The 25,127-nt window shown below is 37.9% G+C and overlaps 2 protein-coding genes across 6 annotated transcripts in view; one reads left to right on the plus strand and one right to left on the minus strand.

Moving 5' to 3' along the window:
* On the minus strand, positions 1-21,047 carry HACL1 (2-hydroxyacyl-CoA lyase 1). Its single transcript, XM_053976690.1, has 17 exons — positions 20,932-21,047; positions 19,866-19,970; positions 16,240-16,280; positions 15,619-15,699; positions 12,899-12,971; positions 12,322-12,399; positions 11,246-11,340; positions 10,721-10,833; positions 8,989-9,121; positions 7,738-7,843; positions 6,312-6,395; positions 5,915-6,016; positions 4,831-4,985; positions 3,523-3,681; positions 3,119-3,226; positions 2,338-2,524; positions 1-1,945 (listed from the first exon to the last, which is right to left on the minus strand). Exons 1-17 carry the CDS (start codon positions 20,986-20,988, stop codon positions 1,913-1,915), a joined length of 1,710 nt encoding a protein of 569 aa, XP_053832665.1. The 5' UTR covers positions 20,989-21,047; the 3' UTR covers positions 1-1,912.
* BTD (biotinidase) overlaps positions 20,277-25,127 on the plus strand; it is a 10,716-nt gene continuing 5,865 nt past the window's right edge. The window contains exons 1-2 of one of the 5 annotated variants that reach the window (XM_053976726.1): positions 22,224-22,279; positions 23,484-23,528. Coding sequence is in view for 2 of the 5 variants with exons in the window: in XM_053976710.1 (XP_053832685.1) it covers positions 21,778-21,806 (29 nt within the window). In the remaining 3 variants the exon portion in view is untranslated. Of the gene's footprint in view, positions 20,632-21,740; positions 21,807-22,073; positions 22,144-22,174; positions 22,280-23,483; positions 23,529-25,127 lie in introns of those variants that run through there. The other 4 variants (XM_053976742.1, XM_053976710.1, XM_053976736.1 and 1 more) reach the window with 4 other exon arrangements.

Consider the following 25,127-nt stretch of genomic DNA (forward strand, 5'->3'; position numbering starts at 1 on the left):
TAAAGGACAAACAGCATGAAAATCACTTTTTATTAATTTTCAAGTATAAAACAGTAATTTCCACAATTGTTTATCCAATGCAAATTATCTCCCCTGTGGTCAGTTCCAGCATTAACTCTTAGAGATATTTTACACCGTCGTAATGGATTGTGTTTAATCACAGAAACACATCAAAATTAACTTGTGAGACATCAAGAAGACTGACAAAAATTTAATGTCAAGATTCAACACTGCTCCACCCTCCCTGCAGAGTACCCCAGAGAACACAGCAACTCAACAGCCTTACATTTTTTTATGAGCTGTATCCCTTCTAGGATTTTATCCTTCTGCACTTCAGATTATTTCAGATATTATTTCTTTCAGATATTATCTCCCTGTACTAGTGTGCAAAGACATTCCTACATTCCTCTGCCTAACAGTAACCCATGGCCTTGGGCCAGACCCAAACTGAAGTGCCAGACCCAATAAGCCAAGCCTTTTGCAACAAACCTGACTGCAGCCACGATCCCCTGCCAGCCCAGTCCATTCTCTCCTCAGGTCATCAAGTGCCTTCCACTAGATAACTAACACTTACTGACAATGGAATAATAGAAAATAAAGCAAGCAAAACCCAAATCAGAGACAGAATATTCCCTTCTGTGCATGTAACAAAGAACCTGTGCATTTAAGAACAGATGTAAATATAAAGTAATCTGTTTAGTGTCCTGCATAGTAACTGTTGTAGGTCATGACAAAGAAGCATAGACAAAGAGCTACTTCATTTCTAAAGTCTGAACTCTAAGTCAGATTGTCAGATGCAGCAACAAATGAAAACACAGTAGATAGAATGCCAGGCAGGCCAAATATCTGCTTGAAATGTTACCTCTGCATCACAGTGCAGGTGGGACTCCAGGTCTCTATACAGTTACATAAAGAACCTTTGTTGTACAATTAGCCAGCCACAGCACAAACACTGATGATTGCTGTGTGATGCCAGCCAAATGAACATTATACTCCAGTCTAATAGTTTTTATTGTTGTTGCTCTGGTGAGGGATTTTTTAAATTTTTTTTTTCTAGTCTTTTTGTTGGTGTCACTGTTGATATTTCAGTAATGGTAGTGGTAATGTTTTATTTAAAATGCTTCTAATTATAAAGACTTACAGTCTATTAATACTGGAAATCTCACTAAGTATGGCCACGTTTTCAGCCTACAGACATTGTGGTGCTTGTGAAGAGCTAAGCTTCAAACAAAAATCCAGGGTTTGCTTTTCCTACAAACACATAAATTCCAGTTAGTAAAAACAAATTCAGTAGATAAAAGCTTAGCCCTTGAGTAAGTCTGCATTTTTAATACTACTCCTGCATTCAGAAGAAGCTGAAAAAATCAATCTGTAAAATTAGGAAGCTACTACCAATGCAATAGGCTTCAATGCATAATGAGGCCAATGGGGAATTATTCACAACAAGATGCTTTGGTTTGGTCCTTAGAGGACAAAGTTTTTAACAAGCAGAATGGTGGAGTGATTGGTTAGAAATCAAGCTACTATAATTGCAGACACTTCTATGCCAACTTCTAGGCAAACACTTCTATGTTTCACACAGCATAAAACTCTCACCTTATTCTGTTCATCCAGAACATTCAAGATTTTAATTCACAAATAATGGGTGTTACTCAGAGTAAAAGAAAAAGTATATAGTTTTATCATCAGTGTTTGTGTAGAATCTGTTAGAAGGCCGGGTATACATTCATATGGGTCTCTCTCATTTTACAATTACCTAATTTCAGCATTTAAAGATTCCTCTAACAGCAGTTCTAAAATCCCACTTTGTTCCAATGCCTATGCAAAATACAGTTGCATCAGTTCTGCTTCCAGAAAACAACTCAGTTTTGTTTAACATGCTGCCTTGCACCACCATCATCTTCCTCTTCTACTACAGGTTAGAACGAGTCAGCCAGGGAAATTCCTGTAAGTAAAAAAACAAACCAACATAGAATAAACACCACATCAGAATGGACAAACAGTAAGAGGGAATCCACAGGATATAAAGACTGCTCAAAAATGTTTCACCTCCTTTGGTCTAGAATGAAAAGGAATAACCTTAAATTTTGGAAACAGTCATTAAGGACCCTATACATTAATAACAGCCAGTGGGGGAAAAACCCAAACAAGCAGACAGCAAGGAAAGCAGATGGCATGATGTAAAAGGACCTATTTTCTCTATCTCCCAAATCTAAGAACAATCTTTTTGCCTTGCAACCATCTCTTCCTCCTCTGTGGTTTAAGTGACAGTCCCTAAGGTTTTCAGAAGCTCACCACCATGAAGCTTGCAGAAAAGAAAGGAAAACGCATATATACCTGTTTCTTTCTCTCAGATTGTGGATCAATCATTACATTTATAAGAGAAGGTGTTTGCTTGTCAGTCACACTTGCTTTCAGAGCATTTTGCAATTCTTCTGGTGTTTTAACAAAGTATCCTTTACCTCCAAAGGCAGACATAATTTTCTCATAGTGTGCATTTGGCAGGAGAGAAACAGGAGGTACACTGTAACAGAATGGAAAACATGACTAATGGCATGGGAAAATTGCCAGGCTGACTAATTTAATTACTTTAGCACCATTTTTAAAGTGTAAGATGATTATTGTGCTGGCCTGATGAATTGTTCTGGGCTGAAAGAACTACGGTTCCTGTATCACCTAAGATGTGTTTATAGGGTACTGTACTCATTTTTATCTGGTGGAGTCATTCCTCAGCTAAGCTTTAGCCTAGTTCTCTTTGTACAGAGATCTTAGCTCAGAAACAGAAGTCCTGTGCAAACTCAGACCTCAGGTAATTTTGGAGAGTATCAGGATTTTGAAAGTTAGCCCACTATGGACTCTGTGGGCTGAACTGATGCAGGAACCTGAGAAAACTAGTAGAGAATCATCACTCTGCTGCACTGTTGTGCAAGCAGTAGGCTGGAATTAGGTTGGCTGTTTACTTTTGGTAATTGGTTCTTACTTATATGAACTTAGCTCAGGACTAAATTGATTTTATAAATGTATTTTTAATCTGGATCATAAAGCATTAAAATTAAGAGAATGACCATTTTGGTCACTTCTTCCATAGTTACAAAGGACATACTTTGAAGATGCTTACCATGTAGCAGGGTCACCAAACTTTAACATTTGCTCCCAGGAATTTGCATCCAAACCAGTGTAAATCCCATTGTTGTTTACTACGATAATCAGGATTGGCAAGTTATATCTATAAAAAGAGACATTTGGAAGAATGCTGAAATACTTGCCCCATTCAGTAAGATGTTAAGAGTGTAATTTTTCTTACAAGTAAAAGGAAGAAAAATCCCAGTTCTACCTGAAATATGATTCAACCATCACTAGTAAAGCACTAGGAAAGCACTACATAACAACAACATAAAAAATGAGCATGTATGTTTTTTGGCTTGTTTTTATGTTATGGATACCCCACCTACCAGCAGTTAAATTTTTCTAGTTAAAGTGACCCTGAAGAGCATCTTTTTGAGCCAAAAAAAACCCAGTTACCTGCAGATAGTCTCCACTTCCATTCCAGAAAATCCAAAAGCACTATCCCCTTCTATGCAGACAACTCGCCTTCCAGGTGTGTGGTCCCTGGCTACCATTGCAGCTGCTATGGCAAAACCCAGCCCTACTCCCATGGTTCCAAAAGTACCTGCATCAAGCCTAAAGGTAAAAGACAGAATTACTATCCCTTTATTTCTATTCAAACTCTTTAATTCATGATGCCTTACTTTTACTTTCAATACTTTGCCATATAGTATTCAAATACTGTTTTATAAACAATTGGTATAAAGAGATACCAGAAATAGAGATTATTATATTCGGCCAAACATTTGATAAAACTGCAAATGTTTTAAGTGATATCAACATACTGGAACTCATATTAAAATGAAGAACTCTTGTACGCTAGTGCTACAATAAAGAACTATTCTCATATGCTTTTAGCTTACATAGTAACAGTATTTCAAAAACATTCAATTACTGTAGAGACAGACAACATGAAATATTTCTATATTTAATGCCTTGAAAATATAACTATTAGTCTGAAAGCCATTGATTAAATACTGCTGTTCAAATTTTAGTCTTCTGTTCAACCATTTGAAATCAAATTGAAAGCTATAATTTAGTTAGATCATTTCCATCAGAAGCACATAATGGACACAGAAGTACATAAAGCACTAGATTATTCTAGGGTTAACTGCTTGAATTTCCTTTCAGATATGTGCAGTGCAGTCTGAAGAGACAACCAGTAACATTACTGTGTACTTATTTTAAATAAGGGGGAAAAATACACACTCTTCCCCCAACTCTACTGGAAGTACATGGGTGTTGTTGGTTGTTTTGTTCACAAAGCAGAATTTTGAGTACTCACACCTTAGGCATGTAGGTTTACATGAAAGCATGCCTATTATATAATCCAATTTTCAAGTTTACCCCATTTTGAATGTTCCAAAGAAAAACTCTTCACATGGATTCTTTTCAACATGAGAAGCCCAATTACTGTTTTTATTTTTCATTAATATTTACCACAGACTCTGAACACAGAAACAAACATCTAGGTCAGGGAGTTGAACACAATGCTCATCACTCGCTTTCCACAAGAGAGAGAGAGCAACTATCACCATTCTGCTGCAGAGCACACAGAGAATTGTTAAAATCTATGACAGGACATCAGTATGTGAGTGGAAAACTTTCCTTAATCCCGCTCCCAACATATTATACTTACGTTTTCCAGACCACTATTTTTCTTAGCTAAATGAAAACATTTATGCAGAAATGTAGTGTGTTGAGTCAGAACAAAAGATATCACACCTTTGACGGGGATAGAAATTTGGAAGCATAGTTCGTCCAATGTCCATGGTGTTTGCTCCCTCACTTACTAAAATGCAGTCCTTGGGTATCAGTTCTCTGATGTGATGAAAGACTGTATAATAATTCATAGGCAGAGATTTCTGTAATGCTAATCCCTTAAAAAAAAAAGATATTAGTAACTCCCACACATAGAATTTAGGGTGCAAAACAGAGACACATAAGTAAAAATGATGAAAATAAAAATACACTCTGCTAGGTAAGGCTGGAGTATTTGGTTTTTCAGGCACTGCATCAAGGTCACCCCTTCTGTATCTATCCCGGTGACAACATATTTATCAGAGGCTCAAAAAGCTCAGCAGCCCTTCAATGGCCTATCATTAGCAGAAGCTATTAAAACTCAGTTTAACCCAAGAGGCTCATGAAATTTTTCTGCACCAGGTGTGACTATCAACAACTCTAAGTGAGCTGTCATCTGTGTGCTGGGAGATAATTCAAAAGAGCAATCTGTTAAAATGACTTTATTTTTGATCCCAGTCTTGGGAACATGCATCTGAAGTTGCAGAATATGAATTACACAAAGTTAGGTATATACCAAGCATCTGTGGTCTCTTGGTCTTAATAGCTACTTGCTTTTAACATAGATTAAACCTAGACTGGCATTGATAGACTGCACAATTACAGACAATGATTACAATTAGAAGAAAACTAAGAATGCATCTTCACCTAAACCAGTTTCCACTTGGAGTACTTGAAGTATCTGTCCATTGCTTAAAAGCCACTGCCCATAATACAGCAGCTCTGCTGTGGTCTTCTATTAATGACTTTAAGAATCCAGTTCCGAAGTGTAATGATTTCTACACAGTTTGAATTTATACAGAATCATAGAATACTTAACCTATAATGCTTACAGTTCCTAAGCATAGGAAGAGTAAGCCTGCACCAAAATGGTAAAAAATTTCAAAGTCTGAGTGACTTAACTGAGAAATAATTGAGAAATAACTGGATATAGACTAGTTATAAAACTGACAATTTATCAGTGCCTGTTATAGCAAGAAACATTTTAATTTCTTTAATGTCACGCTACCTTCGATCTTTCCTCGTTGTTCTTTATTTTCCCTCTTAACTTCTGCCACCACTCTGAATTAGAAGGGTATTTCCATGACCTTTTCTTGAATTCTTCTAAGAGCTGGAACAATATTGAAATGTTGTAGAGGGTTCTTTCAACATGTTTAAAAGACAACAAAAGCATCAATAATAACATTATCAAGAACTATCCCAGCACAATCACAGTAACACTAATCAGAATCTTTAACATATAATTTGACAATGGACTGGATATACAACATTAATATACTGCCTGAAAAAATGGTTTTCCTTGAACAGCTGGGTTTTTTTTTTCTTTTATTTTTAACAGGCAAATTACTTCACATGAATCAGAGGAAATTGAGGTCAAAACCAGAGGACATGGGACATTACGTTACCTGCTCAGTCACGGCGTTTATGTCACCTAATAAAGTTGCAGCTGGCCTTACATTATTCCCCAGCTCTTCTGCACAAATATCAATCTGTATTTCAAAGATAAAAACAACCATTAACTCAAGGATATTAACCAGAACTTTTTCTTTCAGTTCAGGTGAGGAACATGCCCTAACATACATAGATGTCTAACATTGTCTTCATACCCTGTTTTGGCTGTACAGGTAACTTCCTTTGTTTTTCCTTGACATCAGGAAATCCTTTATACAAAGTAAAACCCTATGGCACATACCTATTTTAATCAAAGTCATATATATTCTTAAAGTTGACTGCTTGCATCTTTCAAGCTCCTGCAGACACTGCAGAACTTTATTACAGCATTGTATGTGAGCTAAAAATCTAGGCTCAGGTATACCCTGAAAGTCTATACAAAGCAGCAATTTTGTCACAGAGAAAACTGTGTGTTTGCTACTTGACAGCAAGAACTTAGTTAGCATGAAGAAACAGAAAAGTAACTTGCAACTACTGAAGCAAATCTATCAGTGATGCATGAGCCTTCTAGGATTACATAAACTGTTATTTTTGACCAGGTCACACCGACTATGAACTTAGTTAGTGTTTTAATACTAATCTCCGACTGTGAAAAAATTGAGACAAAAAAAAAATTTAAATTTTTTAGGAAGAGGAAACATAAAATATGTATTATTTGTAAAAATAATATTTGCAAAAATAACATGTTTTAAAAATTTAGCTTAAAAATTAATGCTATTGTGAAGTTTGGAACTTTAGACTATGTTCCAGGTCAGTGTAAGCAGGACAGCCAATATGTTGGATCAACTACTACTATTTGATCACGGAGTCTTGGAGAGGAGATTTTAAGGACACAATTCAAAGACTTCTCTTTCTAAGATTTGGCAGATTGTCAAATGCATTCATTAGTTAAACAGCCTTTCTTCCTCTTATTTAATTTCCAAGTGACTGAGCTCTTACATTATGACAGGATCTGAAAGCAGTTCTTTTTCAGAAAAAAATCACACAAGAGAGCAGTATGAAAGATTCCACAATTTCAAAGACAGTTTTCTTTCAATCATAGAAATTCCAATGCTCCAAAGATACAACAATATTGTGAGTCTAACCCTGTATTAGTCAACTGCATAGATGTGTCTGCCCTCCTCATTATAGTAGCGTCAAGCTCTTGATACTAGGAACAGTATTGTAAGCATTCTCAAAAAAATAAGGAAGTAAAAGGAATAATTAAAGATATCATAAGTATCTCTGGAGAATTACCATAGTTATATGCACCATACTGCACTGTCCATATGGCAGTATTTGCCACATGAAATACATTACCAAAATAATTTACAGTAATTGCTCTGGGCAATGCTGGAACAGAGAAGACTTCCATTAAATGATAATGATTTTCCTGCTTACCTGAATAACCTTTACATCCTGTTGATATCTCGGTGGAAGACCAAAATGCAAAATCCAATTCAACCTTGCACCAAGCAAGATGATTAGATCAGCATGCTGTAATGCCCTAATAAAGGGAAATGACAGAACCAGATAAGAAGGAATCACTATTACATTTAACAGTCTTTGCAAAATTAGAAGCAATCCTAACCACCACAGCAAACCCCAGAATACACATATAATTCTTCCTTCCTCAAAGCTGCTTGCTTAGCCTCAAAATCCTGTATCCTTTTATACAGCCAATCATCAAGCCATTCTTGAGTTAAGGAACTTAAGAAGAAAATTAATTACTATTTTCCTATTACAACATATATAGGAGAGGAATCATTACATTAGGAGACCAACAAGATGCTAGAATGATGCTGAAGTTAAAGCAAAAGGCTCACTATTGTGACACTGGCAAGAGTGGGTGGCAAAATTAAGACTGGTATGGGCCTCTCAGCTTAGTCTCCCATTAATTTACCTTCCAGATAGACAGACAGTATTTGGTATATTCTTTTATTCTCGACTCTTCCTAGCAGCATGCTTAACAGTGATAAATTAAAAAGTTCAGCAAAGGACAGCATTTTACTTTCAGGGTATATAAATGCTCCATCTGCAAACCAACTCTGTGCATATTCATACATAGTAGGGTTCTTAGGATCCATTCACATTAATTTTGCCAAAAGCCCAAAAAAACCCCTATTAAAAATTACTTTAAACACAGTCTTTCAGTGTAGTTTGAAATATCTTACTTTTCTTTATAAATAAAGTGCAATTTAGTGATAGGGTATTGCAAACATCACACAGAGACAACAGCTGGCAAAATTTCAACTGCAACTTGGGCAGTTCAAGCTTTTGTTTATGGTGTTAAAGTAAAAAGAAGGAGTTTGTCTTGTGCACAGAGTTAAACGTTTAACATAAAACTGTTTACCAGCTCTGTTTAATGTTACAAAATACACACTAGCAACATTAATACATCTACTTGCCATAGGTTTCATAGCTACAGAATATAATATATATCAAAGTATCTTCCTGGTCAGCATTCTGAAGTGATCCACTTAAATCTGTTGTCCCTTTTCCAGCAAGATCTTCAGTGCTCTACAGTGAAGTGCAAAATATTGTTGAAAAAATTTTTGTGGTAGGAATTTTCTCTTCCCTGGCATCTGTAGCCCACCAAAATTCCTAGCTGTTTCTCAGCTGTTAGGATTAGAAGCCTTGCTTTATATTTACGTTGATCTTGCTGCAGCTACACAATTTGGATGGTTATCAGGAACTACTCCTTTTGCCATTGGCGTAGGCAAAAAAGGCAGTCCACAAAGGTCCACCAACTTTCTGATGTTTTCAGCATGCGAATAAGCAGCACCTGAATGAAATGAAAGAGACTGCTTAATACTACAGAAACCAACTGTATTTGCTTGAACTTTAATTAAGCTGATTACATTATGGCAGAAGGAGTACTGTTTCCCATTATGAAAGCTGCCTGTTACTTTTCATTCTGAAGAACTCAAAACTAAACATGCCAAACCACAAATATCTGCAGTTAAAATTTCACATATTTTCAACAAAACCTTTTCTTTGCTTGGTTTCTTTTAAGACTTCAGCTGAACTATTTTATCAATTTTTATGAAACAGGGCAGGGAAAAACAGGAAATCTTGTTTATTTAAAATGACAAGTTTTTAGTGAGTGAAATTTAGTATTATGGGACAGAGACTTCTGCAACAGCAACACGAGATGACCTTTATGTTGTGTAATGTCATTTCTTGCTCACCCCCTGCTCCATAACAACCTGCCCAAAGACTCTACTATAAGCCTTTAGTGAAAAGAGAGAAGCACAAACAAGTCCTTGCAAAGGTATGTGTTTGTGCACACATTTCCTGTGATGCTGCAGCAGTACATGGCTGCTGAATTAAGCTTGCCCAGGCAACCTGAAATAACTGACTGGTCCTTGTGCAATGGCTTGAATCAGTGAGTCTTATATCCTGAAGAATATACTTTTGGAAATATTTCAAAAATTCTGCTAAAAACAATATATAGCACAAAGTCCAGGTACATTTGTTGAGTAGATTCTCAATTGTGGACATTGACAAAACACTTTTTTTTTTTTTTTTTGAGTTTTCCACCTTTCAGTTTCAGAGAACACCCTTTTTTAATGTGTATCCAGCCAGAGAGAAAAAAAACCAACATAACCTCTTCTTATCTACCTTCTGTTTTCAATTTCATTACCTAAACAATCATAAGATCCATCTAATTTCAATCATGGCATTCCCTAATTAAACATAGAGATCATTCCCCACATCTGCAGGAAAATATCCTGGGTTAAATGAGCTGGTTATTTTAATTCTGTTCCTAACTGACCTGTATCTTCAACAGAAACACCACTGCACTGGCTAACACTCCACAAGGAGGCACAAAATAAGTGAACCAGCACAGAAAATAATTACCCCCCATCTCTAGGAATTGATTACATTGGCAGAGTACAATGAAAAGTCTGTAAAACAGCAACAGCAGCAGCACCTGCTGTGTTGCTGTACATCCCTACAAAGGTAGGCTGGCACTTTCAGCAAGAACCAACAGAAAAATGACCTTTGGTTACTCTGATTCTTGCTATATATGCCAGAGCAGAAAATATAATTTCTTTACTAGAATTTGAGTTGCTTGGAATTTTGGAAGTGATCCCTTGGTATTGGCTCTAGGATTAAAGACAACAGTTATCTGATTTTTTCTATATAAACTTGTATTTTATCAATTGATTTTTCTTTAAGCTAGATGAAAAATAAACCATTACATAACGGAAAAAAAAATTCTAAAACCAGAGCAGATTTTAACATTGAATTCCAAAGAATTTTGTGTTTTTACTACTGGTTGGTTGGACTAAAAAGAAGATGGGTAACACTTCTGGGGAAAAGCAATCTGCTCTTGTCCTGAATGTGCACAGTTCAAAGCTACATCAAAGCATATTACCTTTGCCAATGATGAGCAGAGGCTGCTTGGAAAGAACAATGACAGAGGCTGCTTTGGATACAGCAGAGTGTTCAGCCATGCTGATGGGAGGTGGCAGGCAGCATTCCACATACCTGAAGCCAAGCAAAACAAAAGAGGCTCTTTGAAAAATTCAAAACAAGAAATGCTGAAAGACAAAAACTAGTGTTGAGCATAAAATTACAGTTGCTACACACCATGTTACAGCATTTATTAGAACAGGAAATATTTTTTTCAAAACAGGCTTTGAAGTTTCCCCTCCTTGTTTCTTTAATCTTGCAGGTAGTGTTTCAGAGATTTACAGAGTGACATCATTATATTACCACATTAACTCATTATTTTTTGCACATTTCATTACATACTGTAATCTGTATCATGTTATGATGGAATGTCACATTTAGAAGCTGGATTTTTTTTGGTTTAGGAAAATAAAATATGAAATTGACATATAAATTAATTTTCTTTTGTTCAATGACTTTAAAAATAATGAATGTAATCTTTACGCACTTGACAGAGCTCTTATTCACCTGAAGATTCACAAAATCCCCAGGTATGTCAATATAGCAGGAACCTGGACGACCATACATACTGGTTCTTACAGCCTAGAAAACATACATTCACAATTTTAATCACTGTTTGACAAGATTTTAAAAATATTTATATGCAAAAAAGCAAGAAAACTCTGCTGTAGGCAGACAAGGTACACAGTTTTATTTTGTTGATTCATCATACTGGAAGCTTCCATGGATTGATTTATACCAACAACATAACATTTTGACAGCTATTTATACTTTCTCTTATATACCAGCTGGAGCCTTTTAGCAGGTGTACAGTATTAGACTCTAAATTCTTTGTTTAATTTGCCATGAGACAAATGCATTATCAGCTGTCATGTTTGGAGATATAAAATTAAACATTAATGCTGAATTCTACTTAAAGTAGCACAGAGTAAAACCAGGATAACCAAATGCCTCCACTTTCTATTACTTTTGATCCCAGTTCTTCTATTGCAGGTAGATGCTGTGCTGAATTTGCACTTCTGGAAATAGAATGACTGTATGCAGAATTTAGGCTGACACGGCTGAAGGGCTGCTACAGCAGTACCAAAAGACTTCTCTAATCCTCTCTGAAGCACTGAGATAAGATATGTTTTTTCTCACTCTCAAAAAAGACCAACAGAGCCACAACCAAACTCAAACCCCAAACACAACCATCTCCACTGCCCCCCTCCAAATCTCCTTCACATGACAGTGATAAAACAGCTGAAGCATTACATTTCTAGTTACTACAACTCTCCCTAAAAGCATTTATTTAATAAAAATTTTCCAACTCTATCTGAAGATAACAAAAATCACTGCAGGGATCAGTAAGCATCAGATTGGACTAGGATCTATTTCTAGCCTATTCCATAACTTTGTTCACAAGGCAGAACCTCCTCAATTGTTAATTTACTCAATCAACCATCACCTCCTATCTGCCAGAGCAAATTACTCAGAATAACAACTATAAAAAAATAAGCCCTCAAAACTTAAACAGGAGACAGTTACCTGATGTTCTGTTGTTCATTTTGTATTTTTTCATACCTTTTCAATAACAGCAGGAATAACTTCCAGGCTGCTTGGGCGGACAGACAGCTTGTTGTACAGTCTGCCAGCTTCAACCTGAATAAAGGCAAATAACCATTGTATTGATTAATCAAAGTAATTTGCTCATTTCCACATGAATAAAATGAAAGAAATGCCAGATGAAAAGCAAAAAGGTGAAAGCTTTCCAGAGAAAAATGCAGTAGCAGCTAGTGAAAACTGTCAAAACCATACTCATTCCTCCAAGTGTTTAAGCTTTTTTTTTTTTTTTTTTTCATAAACAGGTTTATTTTCTTGGACATTTTGCTTTTGTCCATCTCAGAACAAACAAAGGAAATTTATACTAGCTGAAAACATAAAACAGGGTATGAATTCCAACATGAGAAGGAACAAAGACATTCCAGGCAACCTGCTGTATTTACACAATGTCAGTTTTAAACCAGTAGATGGAGCAAATCAACAGCATTATAAGATCTGCTAGGAAATGTTAGTGTTTGGGATTGTTTTTCCTAAAATAATGAAGAAACAAGAACTATTAAACTGCAACCTTCCTACAGAAAGTTATATGTCTGTGTACCTGTGGGAATTCTTGGAAAGCTCCCATGGTTTCCTGATTTCTGTCAGAAGAACCACCAATAACAATCAAAGGCCTAGAAAAGTATATTGAAAACAAACAAAAAAACCCTGTAAGAGTGTATATATATATATATGTATATATATACATAGCATCCACAGATCTCTAAAAGAATAGATACAGAATACAGAAATGGATTCTAAATATCAGAGTGTCAGCCAGTAGCCTTCCCAGCAGCTTCTGGGTCACCAGTTTTGGGACAATTTGGTCATATTAAGTGACTTGGATCACAGAAGTTCTAAAACCAAATCCCATTGCAGGCAATTTTCATTCAAGTTTGATAATGTGGGTGACACAGTGGTTTGAGGGAATGACAATACCTAATAAGGAATTAAAAAGTATTGATTGGTCCAAAAACTATTAAGATGTGTGTTTATAAAGGATATTGTAACAAGCACAAGCACTAGAACTAAGAAACAAGCTAGGATACAATTTTCCAAAAAGATTATGTTTTCTTTGTATACAATTTGGAACACAGTAAATTTAGCTGGCTGAGAGCACAACTCCCTGCATTCTGTTTTTAGTAAAAAAACTCCAAAACTGAAAGAAACAGACAAAAAATTAACATGCCTGCAAGCAGTCCTGGACTTAAATCAGTTCACAGCTATGCGAAGAAGGCAGTATTATTTTACAGTGAGGGTTATACATTCCACAGGAGCACATTTTTACACAAAATATAATAAATAATTTTCCTACAGTGAATGAAAACCTGTCTTTTATTCAAATTGTAGGTCAAACTCCTTAAAATGCTAAGTGCTGGGTCAACAGATGAAGTTGTTTTATTAATCTTATTCATCCACACTATATTGAAATATTGGGTCTATAGCTTTCTAGGCTTTTTTTCTTAAACAATTTCTCTTCAGATCTGGCCTTTCCTTTGACTGCATTTATCTGTACAATGTATCAAGCTAAAACATGTGCAGGGTGTTCCATGCATAATCCTAAACTTAATCACCCATAAGACTTGGGGATATGTGTATCTAGATCTGAGCTTCATAACCAGGCCATTTCTGTGCCATAAATCAAAAATCTCAGTTCAAATCCCCTGGAGCAATGTAATGAGAACTTCAGGCTGCATCTCACCTCCATGAAAAATCGTTATGGAAAAACTCACTTGGTGGCTGCTCTACTTATTTCATTCTGCTTATTCTCTCCCCTCAGCAAAATGATTATTACTATCCAAGACTGTTTGACAGCGACAAACCCTATGTTCCTCTCACTTGCTTTTTCCCAATTTATTTAAATATTTTAATGAACAAAGTAACTACTACTTCCCAATAATGACATACAATTACAAAGCTGGTCTACTATTTAGAAAGCTAGCTCCAACGGCTATATCTTGAAATGGTTTTGTTTTGCCCTTGAAATTTTAAATAATTCTGACTAGAAAGAAATTTTTCCCTCAAGGAAATCATTGTACTACTGTCACAATATTGTAGACATTTTGATGAGCAGTGCTTATAAAGCAAGGCAAAAACAACAGTGAAGCAGAAAGAACATTTGACTATAATGAAACCAATAATGGTAAGTCTTATGGACTTGCAGGAGAAGAACTTTAGTAAACTGAAAAAAAATTTAACTGCAATTTCAGCATGCTTGTGTTTACTCCAAATCTTACCAACTATCACACACTTTGGAGTTTATTGTCATAGCCAGACTGCGGTACAAAGTCTTGCTCAGAATGAGACAGGAAAACAGGCAGCAGTATGGCAGATAATTTTCAGCGTGAAGTATCAAGAGGTTTTACCCTTGAAAATGCAGCTTACCCTCAGAAATGTCTCCTGCAAATCCATAGTAAATTACATACACATTTCTTTCTTATAATCAAACTCCTGACTGTTCAAAAGCAAGGTTTTCCTATAATCTTTTTTAGCCTAAGGTCAAATAGTGACAGCAAACTTTAGTCAGTAACTCATATTTAAAAAAAAGAATTTGAACACTAGAGGACTTTTTTCAAAATGTCAGATTTGATTTGTAGTGTTCCCATTACTGAGCTTCCCTTGTCCATCAGCCACTGCTAATTCAGTGCTCCAGATCACAGTGCTCGGGATCACATTCTGTTTTGTGAACATATCTGCTTGGTATTGCTACAGCTTCTTCCCAAAATACCTCAGTATAGCTTTCTGAACAGCTTTCAGTGGCAGACCAGACAAAGCTGTCACATCTCAGTGAAGGCTTATAGGAGTAAATACTATCCCTCTGTACATCATTTAATTCAATACTTAATTACTGCTCTAAATGTCTGTGTGGGGAGCAAACAGGGATTTTAACAATGCAGTTGTCAATGTACTCACGAATGAAATACAGTAATTCAAAGGCAGTATGAATTGAAGTTTAACAAACACCTTTAAGATGATCTCCACGATCATGAGAGCATTACAGGCTAATATTGACTTCATCTTCAAACACATCCATACAGCCAGCTATACTGATAGATTTTCTAATATGCACAATATGAGATAGGACAAAACCAAGAATTTTATCCATGAGAACACAGAAAATGTAACTAAATTAATTTAAAGGTTGATAAAGGAAGAATTCCTTTCTTATTATCCACATGAAAGGGAAAAAAAGTAAAATACTAAATACTGTGGAGCTCAATATCTGAAACAAGTAAAAACACACAATTATTGAAATTTTAAAGGGAAATGCAGTTGAATTACCAGCAGTTAATGGTTGCATTTGCCATCCCACCAAGGGTGTGTAAGAAACCTGGACCGGACACCACAAGACATACTCCTGGTCTACACAGAAAATACAAAAAGAAAAAAGAGGAAGAGAGAAAAGGAAAGTGAGCACAGGGAACACCAAATAAATAATCAACAAAAATGAGTAAGGTGCTGAAATACAGAACATTAAAGTTTTACCGATGTCACCAAAACTCATGAATGGCTAGGAATTTGTATGAATGACTACAGGAAGACATGGAAATCAGAAACTATGAAGCTGTATCAATCCAATTAGAAAAGCAAGTGACCAATTATGTACCACCCACACAGAGGTGGGCAATACATACAGGCTTATTATTCTAACACAGCTCCTGACTTCTTCTATCACATCTGCTCTGCCATCTAACATTTATATGCAATTTGGTTATGTTTGCAGTTTTATCAGCAGTTACCAATGAAGAAAGCTCACAATGGAAGAAGTGCATCTGATTCAACACAAATTTTACTGAAATTTAATTCAGGCAGAGACACTTGCTATTCCAGGTGATGAGATAAAAAAATGGTAATTCTTAACTAGTGAGCATTTCTTAACAGCTTTACACACTCTTTACATACCTGCCAGTCAAATATCCAACAGCAGATGCAGCATAGCAGGCCTGTTGAAAATACTGGAGTTAATGATACTATTATTACTATTATTTATACATTTAATGATATTTTGTACATAACTTTCAACAAAAATACTGAAAATAAGGAAGTACAGATTCTTCCCTGACTATAGGAGCTTAAATGTAAGTAAAACTCCATTTCACCCTTCACACTATTAGAAGTGTCCATGAAGATTAATATGAAAAATCTCAAGACTCTTCTCCACTTCTCTCCACATTTCAGGCTCCTGTTGTTACAAGATATTACGTTAGGATTATTTGGGATTTGAAAAAGAAAAAAATCAACCAGTTCAAAAAACCCAACTAAAATCAGGGAAGAAAAATGAATAGAACAAAATACAAAACTTCTGCTTTCCACTGCCTTCTGGATGAACATGAACATGGAAGAGGGACTTGCAAGAGAAAGACAACAAGCAGAAATGCAGCCATTCTGAATTGCATTTCAGAAATCAAGCAAAAGGTTGAAATCTCACATTGGAGAGCATAATTAGATGATTTGGGATTGTCTTTTACAAGCTGAGCTGCTGAAATACATCTCACTCCACTTTGGTACCACACATTTAAAGAAAAAATATGTTTTGAATTAAATCACAAAAAGTAACATCTACACCATGTGTTGGCATAGCTCACCTGCAGTGTTATTGCAGAGTACGTTTTTAAGCTATTCCTGTAGTGATATTAAACATTTGGATATAAATTTCACCTGGCAAAGTGACAGCATGTGATCAAGGAGTTTACAGGTGACAACAGAACTCAAGAATTCACATGTGACATTGTGCAGTCTCTCATATTTTCATACTCCTGTCTTGAAATCAGTGAGTTCTAACACTTAATGGAAAAAAACCCTCATTTTGCAATATTTTGTAATTTTTTAAAGTAAGCTTCTGGTCTTAGAACCTACCTCTTTCATTTTTAAATACAGTGAAGATCTGATTTTAGCTATAATTGGGTACTCTGGTGATAAGATGCTCACTTTAGTTCCAGCTGCCATTATTAAAGGGTTCTTTGAGCCCTATTCCCTTCACAGCGGCACCAACTCCAGCATATTGTATGCTCACAACTAACTTAGGATACAAATATCAAGAGATTGCTTTCAATATGTAGTGATAATTATTAGCAAAGATTAAGAACTAACATAAACAATGTGTTTTGTTAACAAATAAACATATAGTAAAGGGGGTTTTAAAGTTTAGAACTGAGCTGGGTTATCAGTCTTCTGAACAACTGCAGCAATCTCTAATTACCCAAGGACAGATACAAAAAACACATGACCCTGTGAAGTTGCAACACAGCTTTCACTGTTCAAAGGGCATGTGGGTGCAGGCGAGCTGCTTCTGGCAAACTTACACCACACTACAGGCCAAAGGAGACCAGCTTATGGGTGTTGGTAGTGCTACTTTTAGCTTCATGGTTTTATCAGGTGCTTCTATTCTGCAGTTTTATGAGCTTTTCACAGAATTATTATGGTTCGAAAAGACCTCCAAGATCACTAAGTCCAACCTGTGACCAATTACCATCTTGTCAGCTGGAGCATGGCCCTAAGTGCCACATCCAGCTGTTTTTGAACACCTCCAGGGATGGTGACTCCACCATTGTCCTGGGCAGAATAAGAACATAAGGATGCCAACCAGCAAGTACAGTGCTTGATTATTATCTCACCATGAGATTTTATTCTGTTTGAACTGGTTTATGGGCCCTGTTTCCTATTAACACTACTAATTTAAATTTTATCACTTTTACAGGGAAATTCTTTTGCTACATCTGGCCTAGAAATGAGGTAGAAACTCAACCCTTGGAGAAAAAACCCTTAATTTTCCATATATCGTATAGAGCTGGCTTCACCAACAGAGGAGGCAGCTGTATACACATCCTCCACAGCCAGATCACACAACTGAGACATTTAAAATGATGACATGTATATACTGATTATATCTTGAATATACTATATATAACCTGTCACTCTTTGCCAAGAAATGACTCTATTATTCACTGAGGATAAAGAACAAACCAAAACTCACTACAAGATGCAGCTTCATTCCTCCTTTTTGAGTCCCCAAAGAAGAGAAATTCTGACATTTTGACATTAATTGTGCTGTTTTTATTCCACTAAACAAAAGCAGCTCATTATTGATCAGCAGAGTGTTTTTTGTCTCCTTCATTTAGTAAACACTAATGAATAGAACATCTCATTTGGTAGTGCAAAGCAATCTTCTCTGTTAAGTACAGACACATGAGGAAATTAATTTTAATCATGTTAGTAACCACAGCTAAACTAAAATATTTGCTAAATGGCCTACAGGAATATAAAGATTGTGCCAAATTCCCAGTTCTTCAAAGACTCAAATACACCTTTAAAACAGGTTTGTGTATGTTTGGCTCTCTCATATGTTACAGATTTTCCATAGAGACATGCATTCCTCTAAATTCTCACATTCCAATGTAACACTGTAAGGAGTAGACAGCAAAAAACATACAGCTTACAACCACCTGATTTAGAAGAACTACTGTAACAATATTTTGTTAAGGACTGGGACAATCCTAAAGGTTATTAACTACATAAATTAAGGAAAACTAGCAACTGCTGTAGATCAGGTATGGAAAGTTGCTGGTCCCTCTGCCACCAGTTCAGCAGCTAGCAGCCAGCTCCCCATCTTCTGCAGCAACCCTTGGAAACAACCTATAAACACAAGGTTATTATCTTCAACCTCAGACTACACAAGAAACTACTGAGATTAAAGAGTTACTACTGTGGTAAACCAAACAAATGCAGAACTAGGGGTGTAACATCAAAATGCTGAGGAGCTTGGCTCTTAATTTCTGACACCTACACAAGAAAGTTGAAATATACATAAATAAGAGAGTCTAAGTATATGCTCATGTGCACTTGGAAGCATTATTACTTGCTATGGTTTGCCATTCTGTGAGCTTTTAAAACACAGTTAAGGAAAAAACATATAATTATTTAAATTGTCAGAATAAGTTTATTGATCAACAGGAAAACTTTCCTCTTTGGGCACTTAAGAACACAACACAGACAAGGAGAAAAAAAGTAAAGGAGCAGGTAATGAAGTCCTAAAAAGAACTAAAATACAGTTGGAGTGAGAATGACAATACTGGGAAGTGTGTAAAAAGCTAGAGAAAAACAAAAAGCCCTGGATGAGCATCTCAAAACCTGGCAGATAATATCTGACAGTATATCACTTGAAGGAGATAACTTTTTATAATTTTTCTGTTCTCAATCACATGCTGTCTTGAAATTCTTTTTTTCTTTCCTCCTATCCTTGTGCCCTTATTGGAGAATGGCATTTCTAAATGAAAGAAGATGCAATTCCTTTAACTGAAAAGGAGGGGCCACTTTAAAATGGAAATGGGAAAAGAAGGGCACAAGGAAACACTCAACCCAATGCACCAATGTTCTCTATTATTCCAAAATAACAGTGGCTGCTTCTGTATAGGTTCTTTAAAGGGAAATTCAGAGACTACATTATTTCTAGTAGGAAAACTTAAACTGGGTTTCATTCCATTGTAAAACAGTTAAGGAAAGGGTTGGTCCTATTACAGATATATACTTACAGCTTGTTCATTTCTCATTCCCACATATTTTATTCCAACAGACTGGGCTGCAATTGCGATTTCAGTGACTGGAATACCAACAATGCCAAACATGTATTCAATATTCTATAAAGAAAAACGTTGAGAAAAGTCAGATTTTTTCCCAAAAGACAGCTTTAATAAGCATGTGCTAACAAACACAGACATGCTAACTGCACAGGCAATCTAAAACTAAAATGTAACATATATTGTCACAGAGAAGCTCACAGGTCACCGTGGAAACATCAGCTGATGTTTGCAGCTCAGCCCCGTGGTTGTGAAAGCTCTGAATTTTGGGAGTTTACAAGCAGTGGGACAATGGTTCAGTGCCTCAATGAACGTGTGTTTAGTGCTTTCCACTGAGCAATTCTTACCCGGGACGTCTCTGCTATGTCACTTTCCTGATTCTCAGTACGTCAGCTTCCTCTACTCTAAAAATGCCTCATGGCACCTTGTGTTCTCACACTTTCACAGAAAATTAACGGCAAAAAGCCCCCAAGAAATGGCTGGGAAAGTACCGTGCCCACAGAAACACAGAGATGAAGAAGACTACACCTGTCTGGATTACAACTGAACTACTTTTCTGTTTCACAGGCCAAACGCAAAGTCTTCTCCCAAGACCCGTGCCAGGCCTGCAGCATCTCGAGTTTACAGACAGCGCAGAGTTTTCGTCGCTGTAAAGGAGGCGCAGGAGGTACATCCAGCTGTCACGGGCAGAGCCGCAGAGGACCCTCGGCATCGCCTGGTGGTAACGGGGGATCGGCTGAGCTCGGGAGGGGGATGCTTGGGAATGGGGAGGCCTTCCAGAAGAGGGGAATCAATGTCGGCCTGGGGAACACCGCCCGGAGGCCGGGCCGCTCCTGGGGCTGTGCGGCGGAACCTCCCTTCCTCTCCCGCCCTCCCACAAAGCGGCGGGGCGAGCCCTTTCCGTCCGCCCCCGGGAGAGCGGCGGTGCCGGTCGGGGTGAGTCCGGCCGCACACATTCACTCGCCGCAGGCTATCCCGGACCGCAGGCTGCCGGTCCCGGTCCCCGCCCCCGCGCTCTTACTTGCGCCTTGAGGGCCTGGGCGATGAGCTGCGCTCCGCTGACCGCCTCGCCCTCCATGCCGGCCCCGCTGCCCCGGCCCCGCTGCCCGCCTGGACCGGGCCGGACCGGCACCCGGGGCGAAGGGCGCGCGCAGTGACTGACAGGCGGCTCGGCCAATCAGGCAGCGGAGGGGGCGGCCCTGAGGGACCCACCCCTGACCCGGCTGGCGGGCGGCGCGGGGCGGAGACCGGGGTAGCTTCCTATTGGCCAGCGCGGGCAGCCAATCAGAGGCCGCGAGGCGCCGGCCCTGCAGCGTGAGGCTCGCGGCGCGCGGGGTCGGGAGCGGGACCCGTCCCCGGTCGGGTCTTCCCGGGGTCGGCCGGGCTGGGAGGAATCGCGCTGGGAGGGATCGCTGCAGGCCCGGCAGCGGCCCCGGTGGCGTCCGTGAGCCGCGGGGCTGCCCAGTACCCGGGACAGCCGCCCCGAGCGCTCCGGCGGTATGGGGCTGGTCAGAGGTGGCGAGCACGCAGCGGGGCAAAGGACAGGCGTTGTGTGAGGGGCCGGCGCGCGGCAGGAGAAGCGCCAGAGGAGTGCGAGACACTCTGACAAAATCCCAGCTGAGGGATGGCGCACCGGCTCTGCCCATCCCGGCACGTGTCGCTGAAGTGACACAGGTGACAGCATGTCCTTGCCTCGCGGTCCGGCTTGTCCGTGCCACCGCCCGGTTTGTCCAGCCAAACCACTGACGATAGCAGCGCTCCATTCGCCCTCAAGCGCCAAACAACAACAAAACATAGGTGACAAAACACAGATGGCATAGATTACAAAAACCTTCACAAAACCTACATTATAAAATACTGTAATATAATGCAGCAAATAAAAGCAGTAGACATGAGGTATCAGTGGAAACCCCCTTGAATTTCACTATATTTTATGTATTTTTAAAATAGGTTGTATAATATATAGCAGAATGGCAGCAACATCACAATCCATGGTTATCATTCAACCTAAAAAGCACTTTATTTTTTCATAGCCAACTGAATATTTGCCTAGTAATCATTATTGTTTATGTTACTATTATTACTGTTTATGTTGCTATTTATGTTACTATACTATATGTTGGGCATAGCTAAACATGCATTTGCTGTTAATCACTTAGGAGGACCTAGACTAGTGCTGTGCTACCTCTTGTTACTTCAGATTCTGCTGAGTGTAGAATTGTGAAGAAGAAGGGTATGTGTTGCTTTTCTCTGTGTCTACATCCAGGTGTGGTTACAGGTGACAGACTTCTAAGCTTCCAAAGCTGTTGAAAAGTGAGTGACTGGATGCTTTACTTCACAACACACTGAGATCAGATGGTTCTGAAAAGGTGAATAGGAAAACGATACAGTGTGACTGAGGGGGAAACTTGGCATCCAAACTTGGACACCAGTCTTTTTACCCTTTGTGAGGAACTATAGCTGGAATATTGTGACTGCATGACAGTAATACTGCTATGAAATATTTCTACTTGGGCGACATGATCCTGCTGAAGCTTGTCTGTTAGGCAAAGGACCACATAAATCACAGGAAAGGGACGTAAAAAGAGAGAAAATTGTAAAGTATTTCAGGTAATGAAAATTTAAAGTCATGGCTCAGGTGAGGTGACAGCTCTGTAGATCCTAAGCAAATTAACTTCTCTTCAAGGAAAGGATTTATGAGATGGTGTGACATCTTCTAGTAGTAAAAACATCCAGAGTGTGGCAGAGACACACTGATTGGAATCTCAACAGCCTAAGGGCTGAGTAAACCCTATTGGTATCCTTATTTTGGCCGGAGAGTTTAATATACCCAAGCCCAGCCTTGGGGCTTGTCATGGCTCTGTGTGTTAGAAGCAATCCATGAGAGAGCAGAGTCCTGTTTAAGCTGTCAGACAGGAAAGGCTTTAGGGAGCACTCACACAAGTGCTCAGCCATCATCTGTAGGACTAGCAGTAATCACAACCCAGAGCTGGACTCAGAGGAATTATTTTAGTTATTTTAGTTGCCCCAGGTTCAGCCAGATGGGCTTGTGTAGTTGCACTTTTGGTGCTAAACCTCTTGTGCATCTAAATGAGCAAAAGATTCAGATTAGTACTTTTGAGTGTTTCTGACCACTAGGAAATGAAACTTTGTAGAAAAATAAGACCTCTCCAAGCATGTTTGTAAAATACAACGTTTTGTAGAGGCTCATTACCAGTTAATTTTTTTTTAATTAGTGTGTTTGGATTTTAAAAAGGCAGTTTTTCTAATGCATAGCAATTCCATCTTGTGATCTGAAACTCTCCAGCTTTTTCCATCACTAGTAATGATGAATTCTAATTACATCTTAGTTGACAACTTTATTAAGGAGCAGCTGACTAGAACCCATTCCTGCCCTAAATAGGCATTTTGGCTTTGAAGGGGTGACAAGAAATAGAAAAGAGAGTTTTGTCAGTGAAGTGCAACACAGCTTGTTTATTTTCAGTATGTTCCTTAACTGTGAGAGGTTTCTCACCCCTGAACTCCCTCCTCCTGCTACTGCTTTATATCTTCACGTGTGCTTTGGTATTTCAGTTGCAAGGCTGAGCTGCACAGGACAAGGAGGCCCCTCCACCCCTGGTATGCATTGCCAAATCTCTCCCCAAAAGTACCAAATGTTTTCCTCAACATGCAGAATAGCAACGATAGTTTGTCATACATCATTTTTCAAAACTGTTCACATAAATGCAGTATCTTGAATCCATCTGATTACAGAGAGGCCAAGGTTTTATTCTGTTTTCATCATACTTTAAATAAATTTACCCTTGAAGGCACATATGTATGGACACATTGGCTAATTAAAGCTCAAGAAAATAGGAATATGTAGTTGAGCTTATCAGCATTGAGCAGCTAAGTTACTCCTGTACCCTTAGAAGTGTTACTATTATGCGTTAAGACCTTTTGGTGGAGCAAACAATTCTCCTGCCTACCATGGGCACCAAGGTTATGATTTTGCTGTCCTACATAATGCTTTTTCCATTTGCTCATTGTTAGGTGCTAAGCAGTTGGTGTTTAGGGAAAAAAGAAGCAGTATCAAGGATTGTTATTAGCTGCTTTTCACCCTGGAATTCAAGCAAGGAGATATTTTCACTTAACTTGCTATAGACTTTCTTTTTTTAGGTACAAAACTACATTTAACAGAACATGAATAAAAATAAGACTGTGATTAGTTTAGAATTGATCTTTTTTTTACTGCTGAACTTTAGAGAAGTCTCTTCATGCATGTGTCTGTCAGTCTTTATTTGCTTTGGAAAAATTCAGGGAGCTGTAGATCACAAAGACTGAAGGGCACTAAGAGTGTTTTGGAACTTTTTTTTTTCTTGGATACAAGAGCACAAATACAATTAAAAAGTCAGTAACTGAACTTAGAGCTATCAATATATAGCACCAGTAATCTCTCCTGCGCTCTTTCAACTTCACTGATATTTGGGATTTAATTGCTTAATGATACTAGTGACACTGTGGTGACAAATACAGAATTCTCATGTTGTGAGAATAATTCTGAATAAAAAAGCATTTCTGTAGTCTTTCTGAACTGTTGCACAACCATTGACTGTGTCAGTCCTTGTTCTAAGTCCTTTCCTAACTTGTGAAGTCAAAAGGTTATATGGGAAGCCCATATTGCAGAGAGTGCCCCAGCCTTCCAGACTCAATAATTCTTCATTTTTTTCCTAAGAAAAGCTAACTAATGCAAATTTTCTCCATTTTGTATAGATTCTTTGATTTATTTTTGTTACTATGAAAGCATTTTTAAACTTACTTATCTGCGTTGCGTGGGAGGAATGGAGATCTGAATTGCACTCAACATTTTTATAAGTGTTCAAAAAAAGCTGCACTATAGAGAAATATTTACCTATTTCATATGTGGAGTTAGAATACAGTGAATTCATAATCCATTAGGAGAGGCATTTTCATGATAGACGCAGAAGTATTGTCTAGTGTAATTCTCTTGGCAATTATTTGTTCCAGTGTTGATAAAATAAGTCCTACTTCTGCTTGACTGCTAAATGCAGTCTCCAAGTAATTTTAGGAAATGCTACTTTTAAATACAACTCTCATTACTGAATGGGGGAGAAACTGCAAATTTGTGAGCTGCTTTAAACTTTTCTCAAAAATGTTTTGATATATGGTGAAATAATCTATGAATAAATGTTAATTATAAAGGGAAACCAAGCAAGG

The sequence above is a fragment of the Vidua macroura genome, chromosome 1, assembly GCF_024509145.1.
Source record: "Vidua macroura isolate BioBank_ID:100142 chromosome 1, ASM2450914v1, whole genome shotgun sequence".
Lineage (NCBI taxonomy): Eukaryota > Metazoa > Chordata > Aves > Passeriformes > Viduidae > Vidua > Vidua macroura.

Excerpts from the sequence above, each read along its gene's own strand:
- HACL1 (XM_053976690.1), bottom strand. The coding sequence starts at position 20,988 with ATGGAGGGCGAGGCGGTCAGCGGAGCGCAGCTCATCGCCCAGGCCCTC. Across the intron at positions 15,700-16,239 it reads GTTGGATATTTGACTGGCAG|ACCAGGAGTATGTCTTGTGG; the intron begins GTATGTAAAGAG and ends TTTTCTGTGTAG. Across the intron at positions 10,834-11,245 it reads GTGAATAAGAGCTCTGTCAA|GTATGTGGAATGCTGCCTGC; the intron begins GTGCGTAAAGAT and ends GCTTGGCTTCAG.